Source organism: Macrotis lagotis, chromosome 2 (genome assembly GCF_037893015.1).
Source record: "Macrotis lagotis isolate mMagLag1 chromosome 2, bilby.v1.9.chrom.fasta, whole genome shotgun sequence".
NCBI lineage: Eukaryota > Metazoa > Chordata > Mammalia > Peramelemorphia > Peramelidae > Macrotis > Macrotis lagotis.
The window spans coordinates 185,126,005-185,149,087 of record NC_133659.1 but is presented as its reverse complement, the minus strand read 5'-3'; the positions used below and the strand labels follow the sequence as shown (position 1 = coordinate 185,149,087).

Sequence of the window (23,083 nt, the reverse complement as noted above, 5' to 3'; positions counted from 1 at the left end):
TATATTCACATTGGGATAATTGTGCAATGAACCATTAGTGTGAGCCACTTATTTGCAAGATAGACAAGGCCCTTTGGTTCATAAAAATGCAGAATTCTGCCAGACCCAAGGTCTAGAAAATTCAGTGTCACATTCATAAGCAGAGCTCACTGGAATACAGTATAAAATAGAAACCCAGAGAGTGCCTGAATGGGGGAAGGTTTCATAGTTTTTTTGTGGACCAGGGTCACATAATGCCCCCAGTGTTGTATCTTGTGTTTGTCTCTCCCCAGGGTGGTATACCATGAGCTGGTGCTGACCACCAAGGAATACATGCGAGAGGTCACCACCATTGACCCCCGGTGGCTGGTGGAGTTTGCCCCAGCCTTCTTCAAGGTCTCGGACCCCACGAAGCTCAGCAAACAGAAGAAGCAGCAGCGGCTGGAGCCCTTATACAACCGCTATGAGGAACCGAATGCTTGGAGAATCTCCCGTGCTTTCCGGCGGCGGTGATGAGGGAGCCATGGACTCTGACACAAAATGCTCAGTTTCAGATCCCTTCTATGGGACTGAGGCTCAGGACTTTTGTTTAAAACCTACCACTGAGAGCACAACTGTACTTGGGTTGAGAGGCCTCAAAGTCAATGCAAGATTTCCTGAACTTGACTCTCATTTCTTTTCCTGGGGTGAAATCCTCACAAGACAGGAGCTCACCCTGACTTTGAGATATGTACTATGCCTTTGGCTGGGGTGAGCTTGGGACCTGTGAATGACAGGTATGTAGCACCTTTTTCTGCAGAGCTGGACCAGGAGGAATTGTTAACATTTCTAAGAAGTTTACGCTATAAGATCCTGTTGTACCATCCCAATTCATCAGCCCAGTGTTTTTTCAGGACTTAACAACAGAGCCCCTGGTGGCACTGTCCTAACTTTCTATCTACTCTCCAACCTGTATCTTCAGGCTTAACTCTTTGGAAATATGTATTTGTTTATTTTTAAATACAAATGTATATATTTTTTCATGCAGTTGTTTCTTTTAGCTAAAATGTGAATATATTGGCTTGTCTTTGGGAGAGGTAATTTAGAATCTGCAGCTGGGAGCATATGGTAAAGGGTCTTACACACCCCTCCTACCCCATTCCCCTTTCCCAGAATCAAAGCCTCACGCTTGGGCTGGGCTTGGGCTGGACACACATGCCAGACTGGAAATCTAGTCTTTCAGCATTAGCATAGTTAAGAGCTATAGGTCACCCAGTGCTTAGCCACATCCATTCCACAGAGCACTTCATTTCTGGGGGTTTGAGTGGTTACAGATGTTGAATACAGAGGGTTTTCACCCCCCCCCCCCAAATAATGTGTAATGTGTCTTATTTCCTCTTTAAAAATGCTAGGTGACATCACAACTTTTTTATTTTATTGAATTTCCACCTCCATCACTCCCTTCCACAAAACAGGCCTAGTATTCCCCCAGGAACTCTTGTGAATTTTAACAAAGAAGCTTTCTATGGTAAAACACACATTTGTGTACACACACACACACACACACACACACACACACACACACACACGGTTTGTGGATGTCTCACAGCTGTACTCTGGACCTGAATTTCCTTTTTCCCTGCTCATCTTTCCTAGGTCTTTGTGTGGATATGCCTCATCTCTGCTTGCTCATTCTCCAACCCCCAGAAGGGCTGGCACTGCCTGCTAGAGTAGTTTTGTGTTTAGGAGATGCTGGGAAATAGAATCGAGCTCCCCAAAACAACATCATGTGATGAAATCACCAAGGCCCACTGTGTCCTGGGATGTTTCAGGTGTGGTGTCTGTCTCCCAATGTCTAAGCTTTGGGGTCTGGAGGTATCATTGAAACTAGGGGTCTGGAGGTGTCACTCTTCCCTCAGTGCTGTCAACTGTCCCTTCTTCACTGACTTTGCTTCCACTCTTCTCTAGTTTATTCAGTGTGAAGGCAGGCATCAGAGGTCTGAGAATCAGCTTTATACTTTGGGTGACCTGGGCAGATTTAACCACATTGGACCTTAGTTTACTTTTATTATCTCTAAGGTCCTTTCCATCTCGAAATTCTGTGCTGCTGTGGAGAAGCAGCTGCTAGAACTGGGCAGTGTAACCCAGTGTTCATGTCTGTGCCTTCCTTCTTGCTTACCTTTTTTGTTTGCCCCTGTATTTAGCTGAACTCTTTTGAGTCATTCTCTGAAAATCCAGGCCACAGCATTTAGGAATTGCTCATGACTGAGACCAGCAGGAATTACTTAGGGTTTGGGGAAAGTTGCTAGTCTCCTTGACCCCTCCATTTCCCCAGGTACACCTTTTCCTTTTCTGCGTGGGGTTAAATATTTGAATGGGAAGTTTGGGCCCTGAAGAGATTGTGCTGGGTTCACCCTGGAATGGTCTGGCAGAGAAAATCAGCTTGAGGGCCTTAGGAACAAAAAACCTTACCATTGTAAAGCTTTCAAAGGGAACCCAAGAGGGACTCCAGGAATAGAAGAGGCTGGGCAGAGAGCTACACAATTCCCAACCTTCCTCCTCCATAGCCATTTCCCGCCAGATTGATATATCAGTATGATAGAGGGCAAGTCAGGTGTTCCCAGATAAAACTGGAAGTGTACACCTTTATTGAATACAGCTTCCCCTTTCCCTGCCAATGGTGCTACCCTGTTATAAGGGGAATATGTGACATATTGGTGGGGGGGCTGGGTGGGAAGGGGCAGCTTGGTCGACCACCTACCAAGCCCAAAGTCAGCTGACAGTGGTTTGGGTGGCCATGTAGAATGCCTCCTGGCCTTTAGCTCTGTGTGTGTTCTAGTTACCTCCTCTTGGAGAGCTTGGGTGAGACCCAACCTTGTGGCCTCCTCACCCCTCGCCCACACTGGGGGCCCTGTTGAGTCTACAAGCCCTTCTGACCTTCCTCCAGAAAAGATCAACATGAATTGTGGAACTGTGAAGATTCCTTCCCTGGAGCTGCTTCCCCACCCTACCTATTTCAGGACCGAGATGGTGCTCCCGAGAAGAACTGTGGTCAAGATTGAACTGTGGTTCTCACACAATGGGGTGCTTGTTTCCCTGGCTTTAGTTCATTTTTTCCTGACATTGGGTGATGACTAGGGAGAGGATATGGATGTCATGCTGTGAGCTGGAATCTTTATAGTTATGAAAGTCTATTATTCTCAGTGGCCCAGCAGGTACCCAAGCTTGGGAGTTTCCTGCTCCTTTCATCTGATTTGTGTTGCCTGCATTTGCATGTGTATATTGGATCTGTGGCCCACAGCTTGATCTCCTTCAACCCCCAGCAGTCTTACTTTGCCTTCACAGTATTTGAGATCATTTCTTCTTAGTGGACTTCCATTTATTTCATCAGGCTACTAAAAGAAGTTTTAGGATTAGAGCTTTTCAAGGTATATCAATCCAAATTCAATCTGTTGACTTTTTTCTGTCTCTTTTTCCATTCCCATTTTCTCCTTTTCCTTGATGTAGCCTATGGCCATAATGTGACATTGATGTGTATTTTAATTTTTTATATCAAGTTTTATGTTCACTGTCTGGAATTTTTTTTTAAAAAGCAAGTGATTGGGAAAGCATTCCCCCCCCCCCAATATAAAATGAAACATGTTTTTAACTTGTATATGACTCTTATATGACTTCTATTCTCTTCTCCAAAGGAAAAAGGACTCCCCCTTCCAAATTGCTATGTTGTACTTAACTGCATTAAGAGATGGTTTGGGCCAGATCTCTGCTGGGTTACTAAATCACTTGGAATCTTCTGTGTTCACCTGCTTTTCTTGATGCATTCTTAGTTCCAAGGGGAATGTAATGGTTTGAAAATATAGATTCATCTGGAGATCACCTGTTTTTAACTTCCCCTTTGCCTTCCTCCCCAAACTGGGTCTAGCCTTAATGCTAGGAAGGGGGCTTCTGTTTAGACTCCTATTCTTCCTCCTAGTCCTATCCTGTCCTCCCACCATAGCTGCATCACCTGTTTCAGTTACACACAGCTCAGGTATCCTACTCATCACCTCCTTCCCTGCAGCCTCCCTCCCACCCATACTAAACTGTCCCAGGAGTCAGATTTCTTCCAAATTTGGAAGACAAAATTCTTTTCTCCTCCCAACTCCTCCCTGGAAGTACACACATATCTATTTGGTTATCTTAACCAATCCCTCACTGGCCTAACTCCCGGGACATACTTGGACTTCCCCCTCACATCCTGCTGCCCCTGCCTCTCTTGTCCCCAGCAAAAATGCAGCAATGACAAATGGGCCACCCCTGAACTTGCCTGGGAGTAGTGGGAGGAAACCCTTACTTGCTCCTTAGGTGAGAGAAGCCAGCAAGAGCTAGGGATAAGTGAGACTGGACAAGAAGGGATATGTGAGATAAACAAAGTCAAAAGATTGCAAAAAGCTAGAGCAGGAGTGAAGAAAATACCTTGAAGCCCCTAAACTTCAAGCAACTCTTATGAACTGTTTTGTGAATTTCTCTGAAATCTTTATCCCTAGCTTCTCCAATACATGCCATGGGAGGAGTGGGACTGAAGCTGGCCACATTGAGAACTGACAGAGCCTGACTGAGGGCCTTTTGGTCTGGAGAAGAGGATAATATGCTCAGGGAACCTTCTTCAGTTCATCCTCAAGCTACCAGCCCGACAGACCCTTGCAACCTCCATTTCCTGAAGAATTGGGCCAGAAACCCCTCCCTCAGAGAACAAGGGACCTTAGACCCTCCAGTGACCCAGCTGGAGTGAGTGTTTGCCAACAGTCAGTCACCTGCAGAGAAAGGACAACTAGTGAAGTTAGGAGGCCATTAACTTCCTTAGTTCAAAAAGCATTTTATTGACCCCAAGGGGACCCAGAGTAACCCAGAGGCTGGGGTGGGGGGTGGAGAGCAGAAAGGTGACCTGGGAATTTGGTCTTGGATAAGGGAGCATATCTAGGCCTTCTGTTTCTCTTCATGGGAACTGATGGGAGCTTTCTGAACCTCAAAGATCCACTGGGGTTGGAGGTAGTGGGTAGAGTTGATCCTCTTCCCCTGACCTACCTGATGGGGCAAACCTTGCTTGCTCACTGTACTGGGGGAGAAGGAAGGTGGGTGGGTCATTTAGAAGGAAATGAGAAGAGCCTGAGCTGAGCCTCTGGGTTATAGGGAAAAGGGAAAGATCCTTCTACTTACGGACAAGATCTTTTCCCACCCTCTCTAGCCATTTGAGTGAGCACCATGGGTGGGGTCTGTTTCAGTTGGGGAGGAAAAGGGAGAAAGGATGACCAGGGCTAGGGAACTGCCCCCCCAAAGTTTTCCTGGAGTGTCAGAGAGGGGAATAAAGGATTCCTGCCAACACCAAATTTATCCATATGTACAAAGAAGATGGTCATAGAGTAGTGTCCCCTGCCCCCACCTGGGGGGTTTGTGGGTTCTTGGTGAGATGTCAGGGGCTAGTAGGAGTAGCCACCCTTAGGCCCATAGGGCTGGACAGGCCCTGCAAGTTCTGGAATATATGCAGGGCTGTCATCCAGGTGAGACAGGGGAACTGTGTCCTCCTCACTGACTGGCCTGTCAAATTCAGACTTGAGGGTTGGGCGTTGATTGTCCGGAAAGGCCAGAGAGAAGAGGGCCTCAGGCTCACACACGAACTTGTAGACATAGCGTTCACCAGCCACCTAGGGGATGGGATAGAGTGGTTGAGGAGATCCTATCTACTCCCACTGTCTCCAGGCAAGATGGCAGATAGCAGGGATGGGGAACCCTCTAGAGCTAAGAGATCTTCCAGGAAGTTACAGGTCTACATCTTATGCCCTTGTAGCATCCCCATTCAATTAAGCAGTGCTCCATGGGGCAGCTAGGTGGCACAGTGGACAGAGCACTAGCCCTGGAGTCAGGAGGACCTGAATTCAAATTCGGCCTCATACACTTAATAATAATTGCCTAGCTGTGTGGCCTTGGACAAGTTACTTAACTCCACTGCCTTAAATAAATAAAATTTTTTTAAAAAGTGCTCCATGCCTAACCCTGCATGTCCCAAAAAGCATTCTGGAATTCTGCAGGATGTGACTATGAGAAAATACAGGCCAGCAAACTAGAGCTGGAAGTCATCTCCAAGGTCATTTGATCCCACCACTCCCCTTTTTTACAGATGAAGAGAAAACAAAGTCAGCACAGGGAGACATAAGCTAAGGACTCGTCCATAGTCAGCAAACATGGATTTGAGTCCAGGCCCTCTGACACCAGAACTAGTATTCTTTTCGGGTCACCCTAGTGAGGGTCTTCCCTTCCTATGCTGCCAATGCTATCAATATAACTATGTATTGGTGTGGCTAGGTGGCGTGGTGGATATAGAGCACTGGCCCTGGAGTCAGGAGCACCTGAGTTCAAATCCAGCCTCAGACACTTAATAATTACCTAGCTGTATGGCCTTGGGCCAGCCATTTAACCCTATTGCCTTGCAAAAAAAAAAACCTAAAGAAAAAAATAACTATCTGTGTAAATATAAATATATAAACATCTATATAAATAATATATAAATATCTCTATAAATAACTATGTTAACTATGAAATTTTCTATGTGTCAGAATTGCTCATTAGGGAACAGTACCTGGGAGGGGGAAGGTAACAATTACCACTATTCCTCCTTCCCAATCTCTCAATTCTCCATTATCCCAGTCTCATTCCCATCATTTCCATCAATATATTTTAAGCCCAAGTTTCCTGTGGCAAGAATAGCTTGATCTAACCTTTCAATCTTAAAGCCTAGACTAGTTCAGCTGTTGGGGGCAGGTGGGAGAGCGGGTTGCCAGATAAACTATTAACTACATTCTGCCCTGCCCTGCCCTTCCCCCTCCTCCCCCACTCCCCACCAACTACTTCCTTGGGAAGGGGTGTTAAGGATGTATCCCCCTCACCCCAATTGGACTTCCTTCCTCTCCTAAGCTCTTGATTTCATTCCATCTTCTCCCACCCGGGTGCTTTCCCTGGCAGCACCAGCCCCGCTCCCACCACTTGACACCTCATTCTTAGCTCTTTGGCAAGCCAACCCCAACCTTCTGCATGATCCCCTTCTCATAATAGTAGCGAAGTGAACGGCTCAGCTTGTCGTAGTTCATGGCCGGGCGATTCTTCTGAATGCCCCACAGCCGGGCAACCTGAGAGAGATGGGCAAATGAGTCTGGGGAGGGTAGGTGTGGGGGGTTAGGAGGTTTCTGCTCTTAGAAGGGGCAAGGGGCAGGGGGCAGAAGGGGAGGTGGTCCAGGAAAAATGCCTGGTCTTGATTCATGTAACATTGGTCAGGTCTTAGGGCTAAGCACCAGTCACCCTCACCCTAACCATCCCCCCCAGAGGCTAGGTAAGAATAAAGTTGCTAAAAAAAGGTGGATGTCCAAGAAATCTATTTCTTTTTACCTCTAGGCTTTTCAGCACTCATGATTAGTAAGAAGGAAAGAGGAAGTCTCATGGTAGAAGAAGAGATGAGACACTCACCTCTTCTGGCTCAATGAGCTTGAATTCCATCCCTCGGCCAGTCCAAGCAATGAAGTGGGCATTAGTGGGGTCGTCCAATAGAGCTACCAAGAATTGCCAGAGCTGTAGGGAGCCTCGGCGCTGGTATGGGGGACCTTCCCGGAATGCCCCTAGGCCCTCCTGTTTAATGTCACCTGTAAAAAACAACACGGAGGTAGGTGAGGAGGACCCCCCCCCCCCGCCCCAGGGTCTAAGACTCCCTTTCTAGAGAGGAAGGAGATGGAAAAAAAAACTCCCAACCTCCCTACTTTGGAGCAGATGAGGGTCATGGATGGGGAGACTTGCCTTTGCCTCCCCACCCCCACCAATCACTCTCTGACCTTCAAATTTCTCTGGGACCACACAGACATCCTCTGGGAAAGGCCGAAGTGACTTCTCAAAACCATAACCTAAGGGGAGAAGGGGAGAAAAAGGACACACCTTAGGATTTGGGGCTTGAGACCCCTCCAACCTATTTACAGGAGAGAGTGTGATAGAACAGACAAGAGTGGAAAGGGAACTGCCACTTGAGTCAATGAACATGGGTTCAAATACTACCTCTGAGGTTTTGAAAAGTTTGTAGATCCTGGAGCAAGTCTGACCACTTCCACACACTTTTTTTAATTTTTATTTTTTTTTTAGGTTTTTGCAAGGCAAATGGGGTTCAAGTAGCTTGCCCAAGGCCACACAGCTAGGTAATTATTAAGTATCTGAGAACGGATTTAAACCCAGGTACTACTGACTCCAGTGCCAGTGCTTTATCCACTGTGCCACCTAGCTGCCCCCACACTTATTTGTAAAGTTGGTGCAGTGATCAGATCACTGGGCCTGGTGTCAGGAGGATCCTGAGGTCAAATACAGCTTTGGACACTTAATAGCTATTTGGTCCTGAACAAGTCACTTTACCTATCTGCCTCAATTCCCTCATTTGTAAATGGGAATAATAATAGCATCTACCTTCCCCGGGTTGTGGTGAGGATCAAACAATAATTGTAAAGGACTTGGCCTGGCACACAGTACAATATATAAATGTTTATTATTATTAATTACTGAATTGGATTAGACATTCTTGAGGGATTTTTTTCCCAGCTTTAAAACCATGATTCTATAAATGCCGATTGTGAGGGAGAAAAAAGGGAGAGAGAGAGAGAAAGGGAGACAGGGAGGGAGACAGACAGACAGAGAGACAGAGACAGAGACAGAGACAGAGACAGAGAGACAGAGAGAGGCTGCTCCCTCATAGCAAGTTCTTTACAAATTTGAGCCTCACAGCAACCTTGGGAGGTAGAAGATGTATTATCAGGAAATGACTTGCTCAGGGTCATACTGCTATTAAGTATCTGAGACTGGATTTGATTTTCTGGTTCTATATCCAGATCTCCAGCCAACAGGCCCTCAGCTGTGAAATGAGGAGAGCTGGAGCTGGAGAGAAGCCATGATTGGGCCAGATCTCTTAAAATATCCATTCTGATATTTTATGATTTTTGTTGCTGATATACTGGGGATGGGAGAGAGATCAGGGCCAGGAGTGGAAGGTGGGGGACAGCTGCCTTACCCAAGGTTCCATCACCTGGGGAGGGGCCAGGGAAGTTGTCTGCATGTAGGTACATGGATTGACACCCAGGCACATCTGTGGGGAAGGGAAGAAAACACCTATGTCAAGTATGCCTGGCGGTGGGCTGGGGAAGCAACCCCTTCACTTTCAAGAAATCCTTCCTGATGTGTAACCTGCACCCTCTTACTCTTCTGTCCTTGCTACCTTGTTCTTTCTCCCCAGCCCCACCATCCAGAGAGATTGTCAATTATTTGGGTGCCCAACTTCTTTTCAGTCTTTGGTCTGAACAGCCCTGGGATAGTGAGTGGAGGGCGGCTGTAGCCTGGAGATCATGCAGTGTTGCTGAGTCGGGTTTTCCCTCTATTTGAAAGGAGGCCAGGATAATTCCAACCCCAGAGGAAGCCTCTGGGAGCGGCTATTTCCTGTTTATAGAGGGGGAGGGAGGAACGGGAGAGCATGAATGAAGACCAGCAGCTCCCAGAGAAAACCATTCACTATCTTCTTTTTTTTGGGGGAGGGGGGATCCCTAGGAGAAGGGGCAGATATAATTTGGATCAAGTTCCCAAATGGCCTTTTGTCCCTTCCTCATTTTGGAAGGGAGGGGTGGCAAGCTTTTTGTCTCTATGGTTTGGGAGACAACAACCCAGAAATCCTATTGGACCAATACCCCTGTATTTGCAACCCATAGGGTGAGGGTTGGGGAGCTCCCCCCTTCTCAGACATCAGGCTTCCCACCCTGAGCTGATTGGATAGGAGAAGACAGTTCCGGGACTATTCCTCCCCCCATTCTCACCTATGAGTGAACAGCTAGAGGTGAAATTTGACACCTCTGGGGTTGGGGAGGGGGGGGGGTGGACTCATTCATGCCTCCATTTTGTGAATGGAATTCCTGACTCCATTCAGAGGGAGCTGAAGGGGGAGGGGCCCTGAGTTCAAGGGCACGTAACCTGATCCCCTCCCACTCCAGCAATGTTTGAAGGTCAGTGGCAAGAGCTTGGCCCTTCCTCCCTCCCTCCTTCCTCTGCGCTGCCTCCAGCCCAGGCTTCTTTCTCTGCTTTATAGGAGTGTTTTGGTTTAGTATTCCTATGTATATATATATACACACACACACACACACAGTAAATACATTACACAGGCTAGCATCTAGGTAATGTATGTATGTGTTCTCTCTTCCCTCCTCTAAAGTGTGGAAATTAAAAAAAAAAGCAGAAGTTTCCTTTGGGCTGAAACCAATTCTTAAGAGTTACTTTAAGGTTCATTGTGTCCCCTTCTCCAGTTTTCTAAATCCTGAAATTTATCCATTCATTTTAATAACCCAACCCAATACAGCTGATGAATCTAGCTCTGGGTCTAGTTTAAAAAAATATACACTTACAATATATATGCATGTATAGACATTTTAAAATCAGAAACCTGGAGGAAAGAATACTGAATGTTTCCTGGATACTTGTGGGCTCTCACCATAGGGTCATCCCCCTCCCACTTTACCATTATTAACAACCCACCTCCCAGGCCTCCTTTCCCACTTCACACATCCCAGGCCCCCAATTCCTCTTACCTGAGTCATAGGCGAAGTCAGTCTGTTCCTGCTTGATCACCACCCCCGCCCCTGGGTACCTGGGCCCACTGCTGCCGCTGCCCCAACCCCCACCTGCCTGCTCATACAGGGGGTCGTGGTATTCCCGTTTGAAGTTCTGTTGGGGATAAGGCAGGCAGGGCTCCGAAAGTTGGGGCTGGCAGGAAGCTGTAGGGGGTTCCCGGCCCCCACCTTGGGAGGAAGGGAAGGAGTGGCATAGCTCTGGGGGCTGCTGGAAAATGGAGCTGGATGGAGGTTGGATGGGACATGGGAGGGAGTAGGGAGGAGAGGGGAGAAAAAAGAAAATGTTAGCTGATTCTGTCCTTTGCACTCTTTCCCTTATTATTTTCCCTCTGCTGGGGACTTTCCTCAGGAACTGAGGAACTGTGTTGGGCTGGGGTAGAAATTCAGGTGTCCCTTGCTCTATTCACCCTTCTCCCTACTTAGGATCATGGGATTCCAGATTTAGAGCTGGGAGGAACCTGAAAAGTCACTGACCCCCTCATTTTCAGACGAATTCTACCCACTGTACCACATCACCTGAGGAAAGGTAGCCAGGTAGAGGCTTGAGGGAGGGAGTCCCTGAAAGTTGGGAATGGGGGTCCCCAAACCATGTCCTCCACTCACCTATGCTCCATGATGAACCCATGGCTGGGGTTGGGTGGGGCTGCCCCCGGGGGTCTCAAGAAACTCCTTTCTGCCCGGGGAAAGTGCTGCAGAGGTGACTGTCCTGGGGCACTGTGTGTGGGAGACTTGATGGCAATTTGTCTGGGGGCATCATAGGCACTAGGGACAAACAGACATGGATGAGAGAGAAAGGAAATTAGGTGAGCCTTCCTAGGCATAGCCAGCCCTCTACAATCTTCTCAACCTACCACTTTTCAAATCTTAAAGAGCTATCCAAGTATAAATTATTATCATTATGTCATTCTCAGCTCCATCTCCCTCCTCCCCCTTACATTCACACACTCCCCAGGGATAGTGAGGTCACAGCCCCACATTATATAGAGGAGAGAGGCTGCTGAATGAGGAGGAGTTTAAAATAGCAAGACCCTCTGTCTCGACTGTGGCTAATATTCTCTCTTAATCTAACCTGTCCTGTTTTAGTTCATCCTCCCTTCCAACCCCACTCCTCTTTCTACTACAGTTGGTTTTGGGGGAGCCCAGACTGATTAGATGGGGCTATTTCTCACAAGAGAAGAGGAATACTCCCTCCTCCCTGATCCCCAATAAATAATTTTCACAGCTCATCCTTCTGCCGGCTAGATCATCTTTCCAGTTGTCAGCTCTCCCCACTTTCCTCCCACGACTACTTCTCCTCTTCCCCCTCTCTCTCTATCCAGTTCGCTATCCTCACCTGTACTCACCTGGTAAAAAGGCACTGCTCACCATGGTGGTAGGAGAGCGGCGGCTTTCGGCTGCAGGACAGGGTCGGGTCTGTACGAGGGCTCTGTGGCTCTTTCTTGATCTTGGTGGTGGGACTGTGGAAAGCTACTGAATAAGGGAAGGATTGGATTGGCAAAGCAGGAGCAGAGATCTGGAGCCTGCTGGTATACCTCCCCCCAAAATTTGGGTTCTGAATGAAAATGTAAATAAGGAGTATACAGCTGGACAGTATAGCTAAGGGCAGACTGGTTAATGTAAGACATCAGAGACAATGCCTAAATTCAGACATTAGCCAGAGACACTGCCAAAAGTTCAATCCTCAACATAAAGTCAAACTCTAGAGTACTTGTGCAAACAAATCTGTAATTTCATAATCATATTCATTCTGGCTCACTTAAGGCCTTAAACTCTTTATACTTTAAGCTGGGTGGAAGGGAGGCTTTTCTTGTATTAGGCTTGAACGCTGAACCTTAGACAGACTAATGGTTCCTTTTAGTTTAGTGCTCAGTAGTCTCTTTCACATATCCACCATATTCTCAATTATGTGTGGATGGATAATGGTCTTTTTTCCTCTACTGCTCAACTGGGTTCTGAACATTCAGAGAATGGAGGTAGAGAAGAGAAACTCTAGAGGGTTCTCAATATATTCTGGAGCTAAATACTTAGAATCTTGAGTCAACTATTTCATAGTATGTGCTGTTTGTGATTAACTGTCCCTGTTCTCTGTAAGAATAAGGACTGTTTATATGAATTTTTGTTTTTTGTATCCCTGACACTTTGCATAGTGCCAAAGCCACATGACAAGCAAAACACTTGATAAATGCTAGTTATTTTGTTGTTGATTCTATGGAAGAAGGCTTTATCTCCCCAAAGCTTTGTTTTGTTGAAGTCCTTTTGCCTGGTGGTCAGAATCTAACTGTTGGTCTAGTCTGTTTGTGCAAAAATAGGAATCCCGCTCCCCTCATACTTTTATAAGGGAAAATGGGTCAGTCTAGAATGTGTACATGAATTTTCCTAGACTTATTCCTTCCTCTCCAACTCCCTTCCAAACTGGGCCCACAAACTCACAGTTTTCAGAATGGAAATCTGGTACAAATTGCTCGTCACTGTCGGGAACTTGAGCTGCAGAGAGAGAGAAGGTTTGGGAATGAGTTAAGAGCTCATGGTCAAGGGTGGGGGCAGATGACCTAAAGGTGACCAGATCTGTCACTTTTATTCCAAGAGGGTCTTACAGATTAGTAGCACCAGGGGTGCTGTAACTGACAAAGAGGACTGTACTACAGCCCCTTTGCCCCCTTCTCCTCTCATACAGTTTGTTGCTGAAACATTCCCAGAACCTGTCTGAGGAGATTCCAGTGTCTTTTCCTACATGATTTATTTTAATCCCCCCCCCCTTCCCTCAAGTTGAAACAACTCTACTCCCCTTTCTCCTCCTCTTCCCCAACTCAGAACTTAGGGGAGTCATGGATGGGTAGGATTGGGGATGGGGTATTACCTGGGTACTCTGTGGCTAGGCTAGGGAGCAACTGGGGAAAATGATGGGCGGAAGGAATGCTGGGGTTTGGGGGGAGGGGGAAAGGTACCTTAAGCCTTTTATCTGCTGCTTTGTCAGGGTGTGGAGGGGACCTGGCTGGAGTTTCTAAAAGTCTTAGAAGCTTGGAAGTCTGACAAGTTGGCACAAGCTTTAAGGGTATGAGGGTGGAGGATGGTTGAGGGGGGGTTCAACTGTAGGGAATTTGGAGCAGAATGATAGGAGCAGAGTGGGTGGAAGCAATCTATTCTGTGGGAACAGAAGGCAGAGCTCTTTTCTCCTCAGTTTAGGCCTCCCAGGTAGAATGTAGTGAGAAGTCTGCTAGGTAGACAAATGGAGTCAAAAATTTTTCTACCTCTCAAGGGAGTGGTCTTGGGGTTGGAGTGAAGGGATGTTTTACCCTGAAATTGTTGCCTAAGGAATCTGGAAGGATTTCTTTCCTAGGAGAATGCTAAAAAATGGAGATTTATTCTGTCTAGTAGGCAAGGACAGGAGCTGGATGAGATAACTTTTGGTCCAGTTGGAGTCAAGATGGTTCTGGGGCTCAGGTCACTGGAATGTAGATGCCCATACTGACCAGGAGAATGGTAAAGAACAAGGATTCTGAAGCCAGGGGGAGACTGGACCTCTAAGGAGCCAAACAACCCCTACCCCACTCTCTCAGTCCAAGACTGAACATTATTGCTGTTTCTTTGAACTTACAGTTGTTTACGTGAGAACATGCCAGTATACAAAACAGAAAAATTAGGGGATAATTATTTACTTATATATAAGAAAAATCATTTTGAACTTCTAAAGTATAGAGACCTAGTGAATTTGATTTACAGACTCATGGGCTGCCCAAAAGACGGAAAACCTAAAGTGGACATCAAAATACAAGTAATCACTGGAATCTATGGACCCATTCAACATAAAGGAAAACGTTAGGGGCAGCTAGGTGGCGCAGTGGATAGAGCACTGGCCCTGGAGTTAGGAGGACCTGAGTTCAAATCTTGCCTCAGACACTTAATAATTACCTACCTTGCCTTGGGCAAGCCACTTAACCCCATTTGCCCTGCAAAAACTTAAAAAAAATAACCCCAAAGAAAAAGTAAAATGATTTAGAAATCATCACAGAAATCAATGTGAAAATTAAGAGCATACTCCAGACCCTGGGTTCAAATTCTGCCTTTGATACTATTTGTATAAGTATTTTAAATCAGATAATATAACACAGTAGGCACTTAATTCTTGTTCCCCTTACTCCCTTCCCCTTCTTTTTTTGTGATCTTGAGCAAGACCTTGTCTTTATCTGTAAAATGAAGGAGTTGATTTGAATGGCTCTTTAGCTTTAGCCATATGATTCTAAAGTCCGTTTCTAGAAGAGACACGTCTATTGAGTTAAGGACACCGAAGACCACTCAAGACTTTTAAAAATTCAAGATACACACTCTAATCATGGACCAAAAATAGGCAGACTTCTTATTCTCTTTTCCAAGTCCCTCTCATCTCTCGACACCTCCAAACTCAAATAGGGATGGTGGCTTTGGTTGTGTAGAGGAGATAACATGGGATAAAAGGTGAACAAAATTCCTTCCCCTCTCCCCTGTCCACTTAGGCAAGGAGGGTCTCTAGAGAAGGAGGGGAGTGGAGACACAGAGCCTAGAGAAAGGTGACGCACTCAATGCCCCCATGGGGCCTCATTAAACAGCTGTTTCCATTGAGGTAAAGGGGCCAGGTCTGCCCTTGTTGACGTCATTCCCTCCACTATTCCATTAAAAAGGATGCTTACCTGAACCAGGGCCCATAAAGCAGCACTTCAAAGGCCCTCTCTTATCCTTTTTTTTTTTTTTTGCTTCATACTCAGCTTTTAAAGAGCTGTGACTGACACTATTCAATGCAAGTCCCTAGGGGAGGATTTCTATTTTACTACTGTTCTAGTCCTAGTTGGGCAGCTAGATGGGAATGAACCTGGAGTCAGGAAGATTCATGGAGTCAGGAAGATTCATTTTCCCAAGTTCAAATCCAGCCTCAGACTCTTATTAGCTATGTGACCTTGGGCAAGTCACTTAACCCTATCTATCTCAGTTCCACACTGTAAAATGAACTGGAGAAGATAGCAAACCTTTCCAAGTATCTCTTTCAAGGAAAAAACCCAGGGGCGGCTAGGTGGCGCAGTGGATAAAGTACAGGCCCTGGAGTCAGGAGTACCTGGGTTCAAATCCAGTCTCAGACACTTAATAATTACCTAGCTGTGTGGCCTTGGGCAAGCCACTTAACCCCATTTGCCTAGCAAAAAAAACAAAAAAAACAAAAAAGAAAAAACACAAAAACACAACAACTAGTCCTGGTTAAGCCATTAAGTGTGTGACATTAGGCAAACCTCTTCCCTCCTTCGGGCCTCAGGTTCCCTCTCGTAAAATGAGGATGTGGGGCCAGAATAGATTATTTAGAATTCCTTCTAGCTTTCTTATCCTACGTTTCCAGGATTCTTAGCCTCCTTCCAAAAAAAAATGTTGGATTCTTTTTTTAAAAAAAAGTATGAATCTACAATTCTTAGAAGGTAAAAAGGACAAGAAATGGCAACCCTTCAGAGTTCTTAAAGCCCTCCATGATCCTGACTGTATCTCCACACCCAAGGAGAGCTAAAAGTCTAAGTCTCAGTGGACAGAGGCAAGAAAACCAGAGCTGAAAGGCTATTTGGGACACTTCATCTCCTTCATCCCCAGTTTCCTTATCTGTAAAAAATAGGGATAACAAGAGCCTACTGGGGTTGTGTAAAGATCAAATATTGTAAAGAGCTTTGCAAGCTCTCAAGTGCTATGCTAGCTGTTATCATCATCATTATAATTCCCTGACACTGGGACAAAAAGGTTCAGGTGTGTGTTTGTGTGTGTGTGTGTGTGTGTGTGTGTGTGTGTGTGTGTGTGTGGGAGAAAACAGACAGAAGCCAAGAGGATGAGGGATGGGTCAAATTTTCAGAATGATCAGATTTGATGAAAACGACAAAGACTTCCTTTCCTGCAGAGCAAAGGTATTTTCTTCAACAACCACTTTTGGTCTGGAGATCACAGGGATTTATTTGTTTTATTCATCTGACTGAATTCTGACTTTCCTGACCCATTCCAGGCAGATACCAACTTCTCTATAGCAGATGAGTAAGATGGTTATGCTAGATGGTTCTAGTGCTTAAATACTATGCTCTTATGACTTTCTTTGAGCAGTGGACAAGGATGATGGAACTGCGGAGGATGGCTGAATTGCCAAGCCAGAAAGAGATCTGAGGAAACATTCCTTTCCTATCTTGGTCATTTCTCGCTGGGTTTTACTGTAATATGAAGAAGTTGAACTAAATAACCTCCAAGATCCCTCCACAGTCTAATGTTCTTCAAGTCTATGCAGTTCAGGAAACCAGTATATAAATGAGAAAAGATACAAGGATAAGAGATATGAAAGGATGCTTGATAGGCAGTCATTAAAAACTTCCCAACCCAAAGGAAGGTTAAAGTAATCTTGAAGGCGGATACAGTTAGCTATTCAGCTATATGGCTCCCCCATATCTTCTGCTTATCTCCATGTTACAACACCATTTTATCAGGAATATGGAGGAGTCTGGTTGCATACACCCTGACTTCTGCCCCATCCTCTTTGAGATCTCTCAGGATACTCCCTACCTCTGAGCCCCAGCAATAGAACTCCAAGAGGACAGACAGTATGGGGAAAGGAAGCAAGCAGCCCCTTTAGCCAGTCTCCCCCCATTACACAACTACTTGTCTTATATCTCACTACCCTCAGCAGTCTTCTAGCTTTTCAGGAACATATCTATTGAATGTTACTCAAACATATGTACGTTCACTTCAAATATCAACCTCTGTTCTAAAGGGAATCACCTCTCTTTTGTGGGGAAAGGGGGGGGAAATACAGTCTCTATCCACATTATGCCAGAGGGTCAACAGTAAAACTAAGGAATACTGGTAAAGATTAGGGGAGGGAAGAAGGGGAATAAACTGAGTGTATGCTTACACACAACATACCCTAAGAAACAACTACCTGCATAAACATGAGTATAGACATATGTACACAGATGACCATATAAATCCATTTCTGCACATAGAAACATTCCTTAATTCCTTTGGTCAACTCTTGCTACAACTATAAACACAGAACTTCAATCAAGTCACCCATGTATACCCACAGGTCAAGAAAAGCAAAGGTGTTCACTGTGTGAAAGCGATCCCAATACAGAGGGTTTGAACCATATGATACATGAAGCCATGTGAAATATTCTCATTTTCACCAAATGGAACCCAAATTCAGAGGGACTACCTAGTACCGACTGCTGAAAGTCCCAGAAGAAAAACCTTATCTAAATACTGGTCAGCTCCCTTATCCCCCATCAGTCAGATGGACTCTCAAAATCTGACCCAACTTCAGGGCGTTCCTCCTGCACTCTCCTTTTCCAACATGTCAATGGAGCCCTGAAAATGGAGGTCCTTTTCAACCCTGCTCAAGATAAGGCTCCACAAAACCAGAGCTTGGGGCTCCTTGTCACGGTTTCCCTCTTTACCATCACCCAGACACACCCTGCCACAAACATCTCTAAGCTGTGTGTCCCTTCACCTCAGTGGCCCATCAGACCAAGAGCTCCCTTGCCCATCTCTTGGTACCCTAGAACAGTAGTGGTGTTAGGAAGTCACTCGGCACCGCAGAAACACGTAGACTCTGCTTCTGGAGGGTTGAGGTAAAGTAGACTTCTCAATCCTCTTGGAAGCAATGGAGGTGGGAGAGGTTGGCCGGCTTATCACCCCACATTTGGACCAGGGTTCCCTATAATCACCAATTTCCAAAGGAACTATTTCTTTCCCATCCCCCCCCACCACACCCTTCAAGCTTCAGCCTCCCTCCCCACATATACACACTATCTCAGGGCCCCCCCCTGTGCTAAGAGGGGAGACTAACCTTGTGGGAGGAGGCAGTAGAGAAGGCCAGGATGGTGACTTGACGGCAGAGGGGGACATGGCCCCGGCAGCTGCATCTGTCTCCGCAGAGAGAGTGTGAGTGAGCGGCCTCAGCATCCCCACCTCAGGCCCCTTACATCTCCAGCTGGGAACCGTAGCCGCTCCCTCAGAAGGGAAAGGGAACCAGGGAGATCCCAGTCCCCCTCCCCCTGCCTCTCATACTTCCCTCCCCCTCACTGGCCATACACTGTCCACCCACTGAATTGGAATGTACAGGGATGCTAGGATAGCAGAATGATCATTATCCACAGTAACATGGAGACATGGCCGTAACATTTGTATTCCCTGGGATCATTAGCCCTAAGTACCCCTAAACCCCTCAGCCCAAGGGATGAAGCTTCTTTGTATGGAGGAACAGGAAGACATTTCCTCCTCCCTTCATTCCTACAAAGAGGCCACAGATGGGACTGGCTGAAACCGGAGCCAACCTCAAAACCCAATCTTCTTTGACAAAACATCATGAGGTGCTGCCCACTTTAGGGTCACAGGATTTGGGGACCTTCAGCCTGGCAAGCCAGAGAGATGTCAAACTATATGATAAATGAATTAAATGAAACTGGAAATGGAACCCTGGAAAATTCTTGCTGCAGGAACAGCAATGGTTCTACTTTTCTGCCACTTTAGGTCTTAGCCCAGGAACCCCTAGCGGGAAGGTGGTAGGAACAGAGGGATATGATTCTGGGTCTGTAATTGTAATTCTGACATCTAGTAATTTACTTAGCCTACATTTGAGGGTAGGAGAAAGTCTTACTTATATAATACCCACACATATCCCTAAAGTCCCAGAGAGCTAGCCAAAAGTTCTTTCCAACTTGCCCTGCAGTTTGGAGCCCCCAAAATATCATCTGAATAAGACATCTGTAAATTGAGAGGTGGTGGGGAAATGAAGTGGGGGGGGGGAGAAATCTCTATTGTATTTCTCGATAACCAACACGTTAAAGAAAAATGAGCTTCATAATCTTTCCAGCCCCTACCATCCAGAGTGTTTACAAACAAAATCACTAACATGTCACCAGTTTTGTCAGAAAGAAACCTACAGAAATATACTAACAGGAATAAGATGACCTCTAAGATTCGGTCCACCTCTTAAATCAATATTCTCGGATCCTGTGAAAATATATCAATTATCCTTTTCAAAACACATTAGGTGAACTACATCAACCAACCACACCCAAATCTAAATTCTGCCCTCAAATCAAATACATCTTCAGACCTAAACACAATGCATCCATCAAATGCCAGCAAAACTCTCCAGTCTCAAGGTTGGGAAAAAAGTGTAAGTTAGGAGAATTATCACTTGGAAGGTGGAGAGGGGAAAGAAAGGGAATAAAAAGCAGAACTATCTGATTTATGAGCAAGGGAATTTAGGGACAGATCCCTGGATTCTGGGCCCTGGAGGCAAAGCAGACAGGAAAAAAAAATCATTTCAACTTTTTTTTCTTCTTTTGTCAACCCACAGAAAAGCTGATTGTCTAACGGGGTGGGGGAGGGGTAGGAAGAATCAATGTTTTGGAAACTCTGAAGATAAGTAACAAATTAACTGCTCCTTTTCCCTGCCCACCCCCACCCCAATACACACCTCAGTCTTCCTACAGGGCCAAGCAGACTTTGCAAATGAAAATTTCAACAAGGAAAATGGGCCTGAGGCCAAGTTCCATTCATAAGCAAATACCCCGCACAATGGTCTGATTCATCCCCAGGCCTAGTTACACAAGCTTAGGAGCCCGCTCAGGGCAAGAGAAAATAAATACATCAATATATAGGTCCACACTTTCGACTGGGGGGGGTGGGGGTGGGGAAGAGTACGGGAGAAGAGGGAGGTGGTTGGGGGGGGAGCCCCAGAGCCGCTTGGAGGGTAGGAGTGGGGGTGGGGAGAAGAACAAGCACGGCACCCCAAACTCACCTTCCGTAAGCCAGGTCTCCTGGAATTGGCTCAAGTCCTGGAAGAGATCTGAGGGGTGAACAGAATAAAACGGGATGGGGGGTGTTGGTGGGGTTGGAAGGCGGAGAGGGCCGAGGGGGGAGCTCCCCTCCCACCCGCCACGAGAGTGGGGACCACTCGGGGATATAGCACTTCTGACCTTCGAAAGGGAATGCCACAAGTGTCGGGGGCGGAGGAGAGGGGCTCCACCTGAGCCGGTGTGTATTTGGGAGGCCGGGCCGGGGCTGGGGGCATGGCACGGGCGGGGGGTGGAGGTGCCCGGGCTGGGGCTTCACCTTCTGACTCCGGGGGCGGCAGGGAGCCAGGGTCCATGAGTTTCCCCTGTGTGACCATCAGAGCTCGGCTCAGACTCCCATTTCCGGGCGATTTCTGGGGGTGGGGGGAGGCGGGGGGGGGAGAGAAGGGCCCAACGGACCCCGAGTCATCCTCTAGAGTGGCGGAGTTGGGGGACGGGGACGGACGGGGCGGAGGCGGGGGGTGGTCACGGGGCTGGGGCGCCCCCCCGGGACGGGCACAGCGCCGGCTCCCACTCGGGATGCGTGGGGGGGGAGGGGCCGGGAAAGTTGGGGCGCGGGGCCGGGGAGGTGGGGAGGGGGCCGGGGGGCCGAGACCCGCGCTCACGCTGGAGAAGGTGTAGGGCACTCGCTGGTCCGCGGATCCGCCTTTCATCCTCCGCCGCGCGTGGCTCCGGCCTCGGCCCTCGAGCCTCGGCCCCACCGAGGTGACCTGGGGTGGGAGCGGGGACGGGGGCGCAGCAGAGTGGGAACGGGCCCGGCTCCCGGAGCGCCCGGGAAGGGGCCCGGGAGACGGGGCGAGGCCGCCCTCCCGCCCGGCGGACCCCCACCTGCCCCGGGAAGCTCCGCGGCTCCTCCTCTGCCTGCTCTGTGCGGCCCCGGGGGGCCGGGAGCGGTTACATAAGACTTACTCGTGAGTGCGAGTGTGTGAGCGTGTGGGAGGGCGCGCGCGTGTGCGTGGGGCTGGGGGGCCGGCCGTGCCCCATCCCCGGGCCGCCGACTCAGCCGCCCCTCGGCCGCACACCTGGCGCCCCGTCCAGCAGCATCTGCCTCCCCCGTCGCCCCCCAACTGTGCAGAAACCATGTGTGCGCGGCACGACTGTGTTCTGCGTGTGTGTGCGTGTGTGTGTGTGTGTGGGCGGGGAATCACGCTCCCCCCTCCCTCCCCCTCCCCCTCACCTGAGGAGGGGGCGTCTGTGCAGTGGCCGCTGTGGGGTCCGCAGCATGCCCCCAGCCCGGGGCGGAGGGACCCCGCGCTCCGCGTCGGCGCGAGGCTGGCTCAGTCCCCAGTCCCGAGCGCACCAACTTGTTTTCCGGCCGGAGCAGACAGTTGTGCGCCCGAGGGACCCCCCGATTGGTGCATTTCCTTCAGCTCGGGCTCAGCTTTCCCCGTTCCCTTTGTTTCATTGACTTTTGTGAATGAAACCCCAGGGCCGGACACGCCCGCCAATCAGGATCGCAGCCCGTCCGAGCCCGGGGGCGGAGTTTCCCAGTAACCCGGGCCAATCAAAACGCAAGGCCTGGTGCTGGGCTTCATTCACGGCTTGGACTCCCATTCATAAAAAAATAAACTTGCTGCTCTAGGAGTTCATTCATAAAGGGCTCGGTGGAGGGGAAAGTCGCGGCGCGGCGCGGCGCGGCGCGGAGCGGAGGGGCCCGGGCCGGCTCTCTGCCACGCTTATGCACAAACTCGGCGATAGGAAGGCGGCGGGTGCCTCGGGCTCTGGGGTGGTGTGGGTGGTGGGTGTGCACCCCCGCCTGGGTCTGCGTGCGCAGCGCCCCCCCACCCCCCAGAAGGGTATCTCTCTGTGGTCGCAGGTAGAATGCACAGGTGGCCCGCCAAGCACTCCGCTACGAGGTGCTAGTAGTCCACGGCCACACTTTCTCCGGCCACGTTTCCATCTCTTGCCCCGGGGGTTACAGTTCCCGGGAAGGGTTGTTTTTGGTGACTCCATAGCTTCGATGGCCCACTTTGAAGCCAAGATGAGGGTGGGTAAGGTCGGGGTCGCTAGTCCTGGAAAATGGAGAGTGGGCAGACAACAGTGGTGCCACCCGGACTACTTTTGCTTTGAAGAGACACAATAACAATGCCATCTCCCTTCCTGGAAAGGGTGGGGAGTCCAAGTAAATTCGAGGATTTGGGCTGGGTGGACCCAACCCATAAAGATGACGTGGTAGGTGGAAGGAAGGAGGAGATGGAAGATAGGGTGGGGTGGAGATGGACTTTGCCTGTTTTGGGGACTGCGGGGCAAACCCCAAGTATCCCATGCCAGATTCCAGGCAGGGGCCCCTCTCCTTGCTCTTCTGATTTTCTATGTTTGCTTTCAGCAGAAGTATCTGACTCCCTTGAAAGCAAGTGTGTTCTCCTGAAGCTGTTGCCTATCCAATTTTCCCAAAGTGGGGGATGGGGAATTCTTACCTGTCTGGCTGTGAATGAAAAGTAGGGTAGAAGAGAAGGGGAAACCATTCCTAACCCTGTCTCTGGCTGTGGATGGAAGGTTTGCTGGAAAAGGAGGGGAAACTAGTAGGTTGGAGACTAGTAGGCTTTCTCCTGTAGAGATAATGCTACTTTTTTTCACTTGCCTTCTGACATCATCACCATCCAACCTCTG

The 23,083-nt window shown here is 48.1% G+C and overlaps 2 protein-coding genes across 6 annotated transcripts in view; one reads left to right on the top strand and one right to left on the bottom strand.

The window, feature by feature from the left end:
- DHX8 (DEAH-box helicase 8) overlaps positions 1-2,650 on the top strand; it is a 35,464-nt gene extending 32,814 nt beyond the window's left edge. The window contains exon 23 of the mRNA XM_074223784.1: positions 273-2,650. Within this exon, the coding sequence (XP_074079885.1) occupies positions 273-492 (220 nt within the window). The 3' untranslated portion in view covers positions 493-2,650. The remainder of the gene's footprint in view (positions 1-272) is intronic.
- Positions 2,651-4,648: 1,998 nt separating this feature from the next.
- On the bottom strand, positions 4,649-21,829 carry ETV4 (ETS variant transcription factor 4). 5 transcript variants are annotated; one of them, XM_074223788.1, is made up of 13 exons: positions 21,651-21,829; positions 21,079-21,183; positions 20,733-20,826; positions 20,419-20,466; positions 13,056-13,109; positions 11,969-12,092; positions 11,229-11,387; positions 10,584-10,846; positions 9,026-9,100; positions 7,812-7,880; positions 7,453-7,625; positions 7,017-7,118; positions 4,650-5,639 (listed from the first exon to the last, which is right to left on the bottom strand). In XM_074223788.1, exons 2-13 carry the CDS (start codon positions 21,124-21,126, stop codon positions 5,415-5,417), a joined length of 1,434 nt encoding a protein of 477 aa, XP_074079889.1. In that variant the 5' UTR covers positions 21,127-21,183; positions 21,651-21,829; the 3' UTR covers positions 4,650-5,414. The 5 variants fall into 5 exon arrangements, with proteins under 5 accessions (XP_074079887.1, XP_074079889.1, XP_074079886.1 ...); XM_074223787.1 differs by having other exon boundaries at positions 4,653-5,639; positions 11,969-12,095; positions 21,651-21,827; XM_074223786.1 differs by lacking the exons at positions 21,079-21,183; positions 21,651-21,829 and adding an exon at positions 18,457-18,532 and having other exon boundaries at positions 4,649-5,639; positions 20,733-20,772.
- Between the last annotated feature and the right edge of the window lie 1,254 nt (positions 21,830-23,083).

Excerpts from the sequence above, each read along its gene's own strand:
- ETV4 (XM_074223787.1), bottom strand. The coding sequence starts at position 21,126 with ATGAAAGGCGGATCCGCGGACCAGCGAGTGCCCTACACCTTCTCCAGC. Across the intron at positions 10,847-11,228 it reads GGGTTCATCATGGAGCATAG|CTCCATTTTCCAGCAGCCCC; the intron begins GTGAGTGGAGGA and ends ACCTCCATCCAG. Across the intron at positions 5,640-7,016 it reads AGAAGGGGATCATGCAGAAG|GTGGCTGGTGAACGCTATGT; the intron begins GTTGGGGTTGGC and ends CCCATCCCCTAG.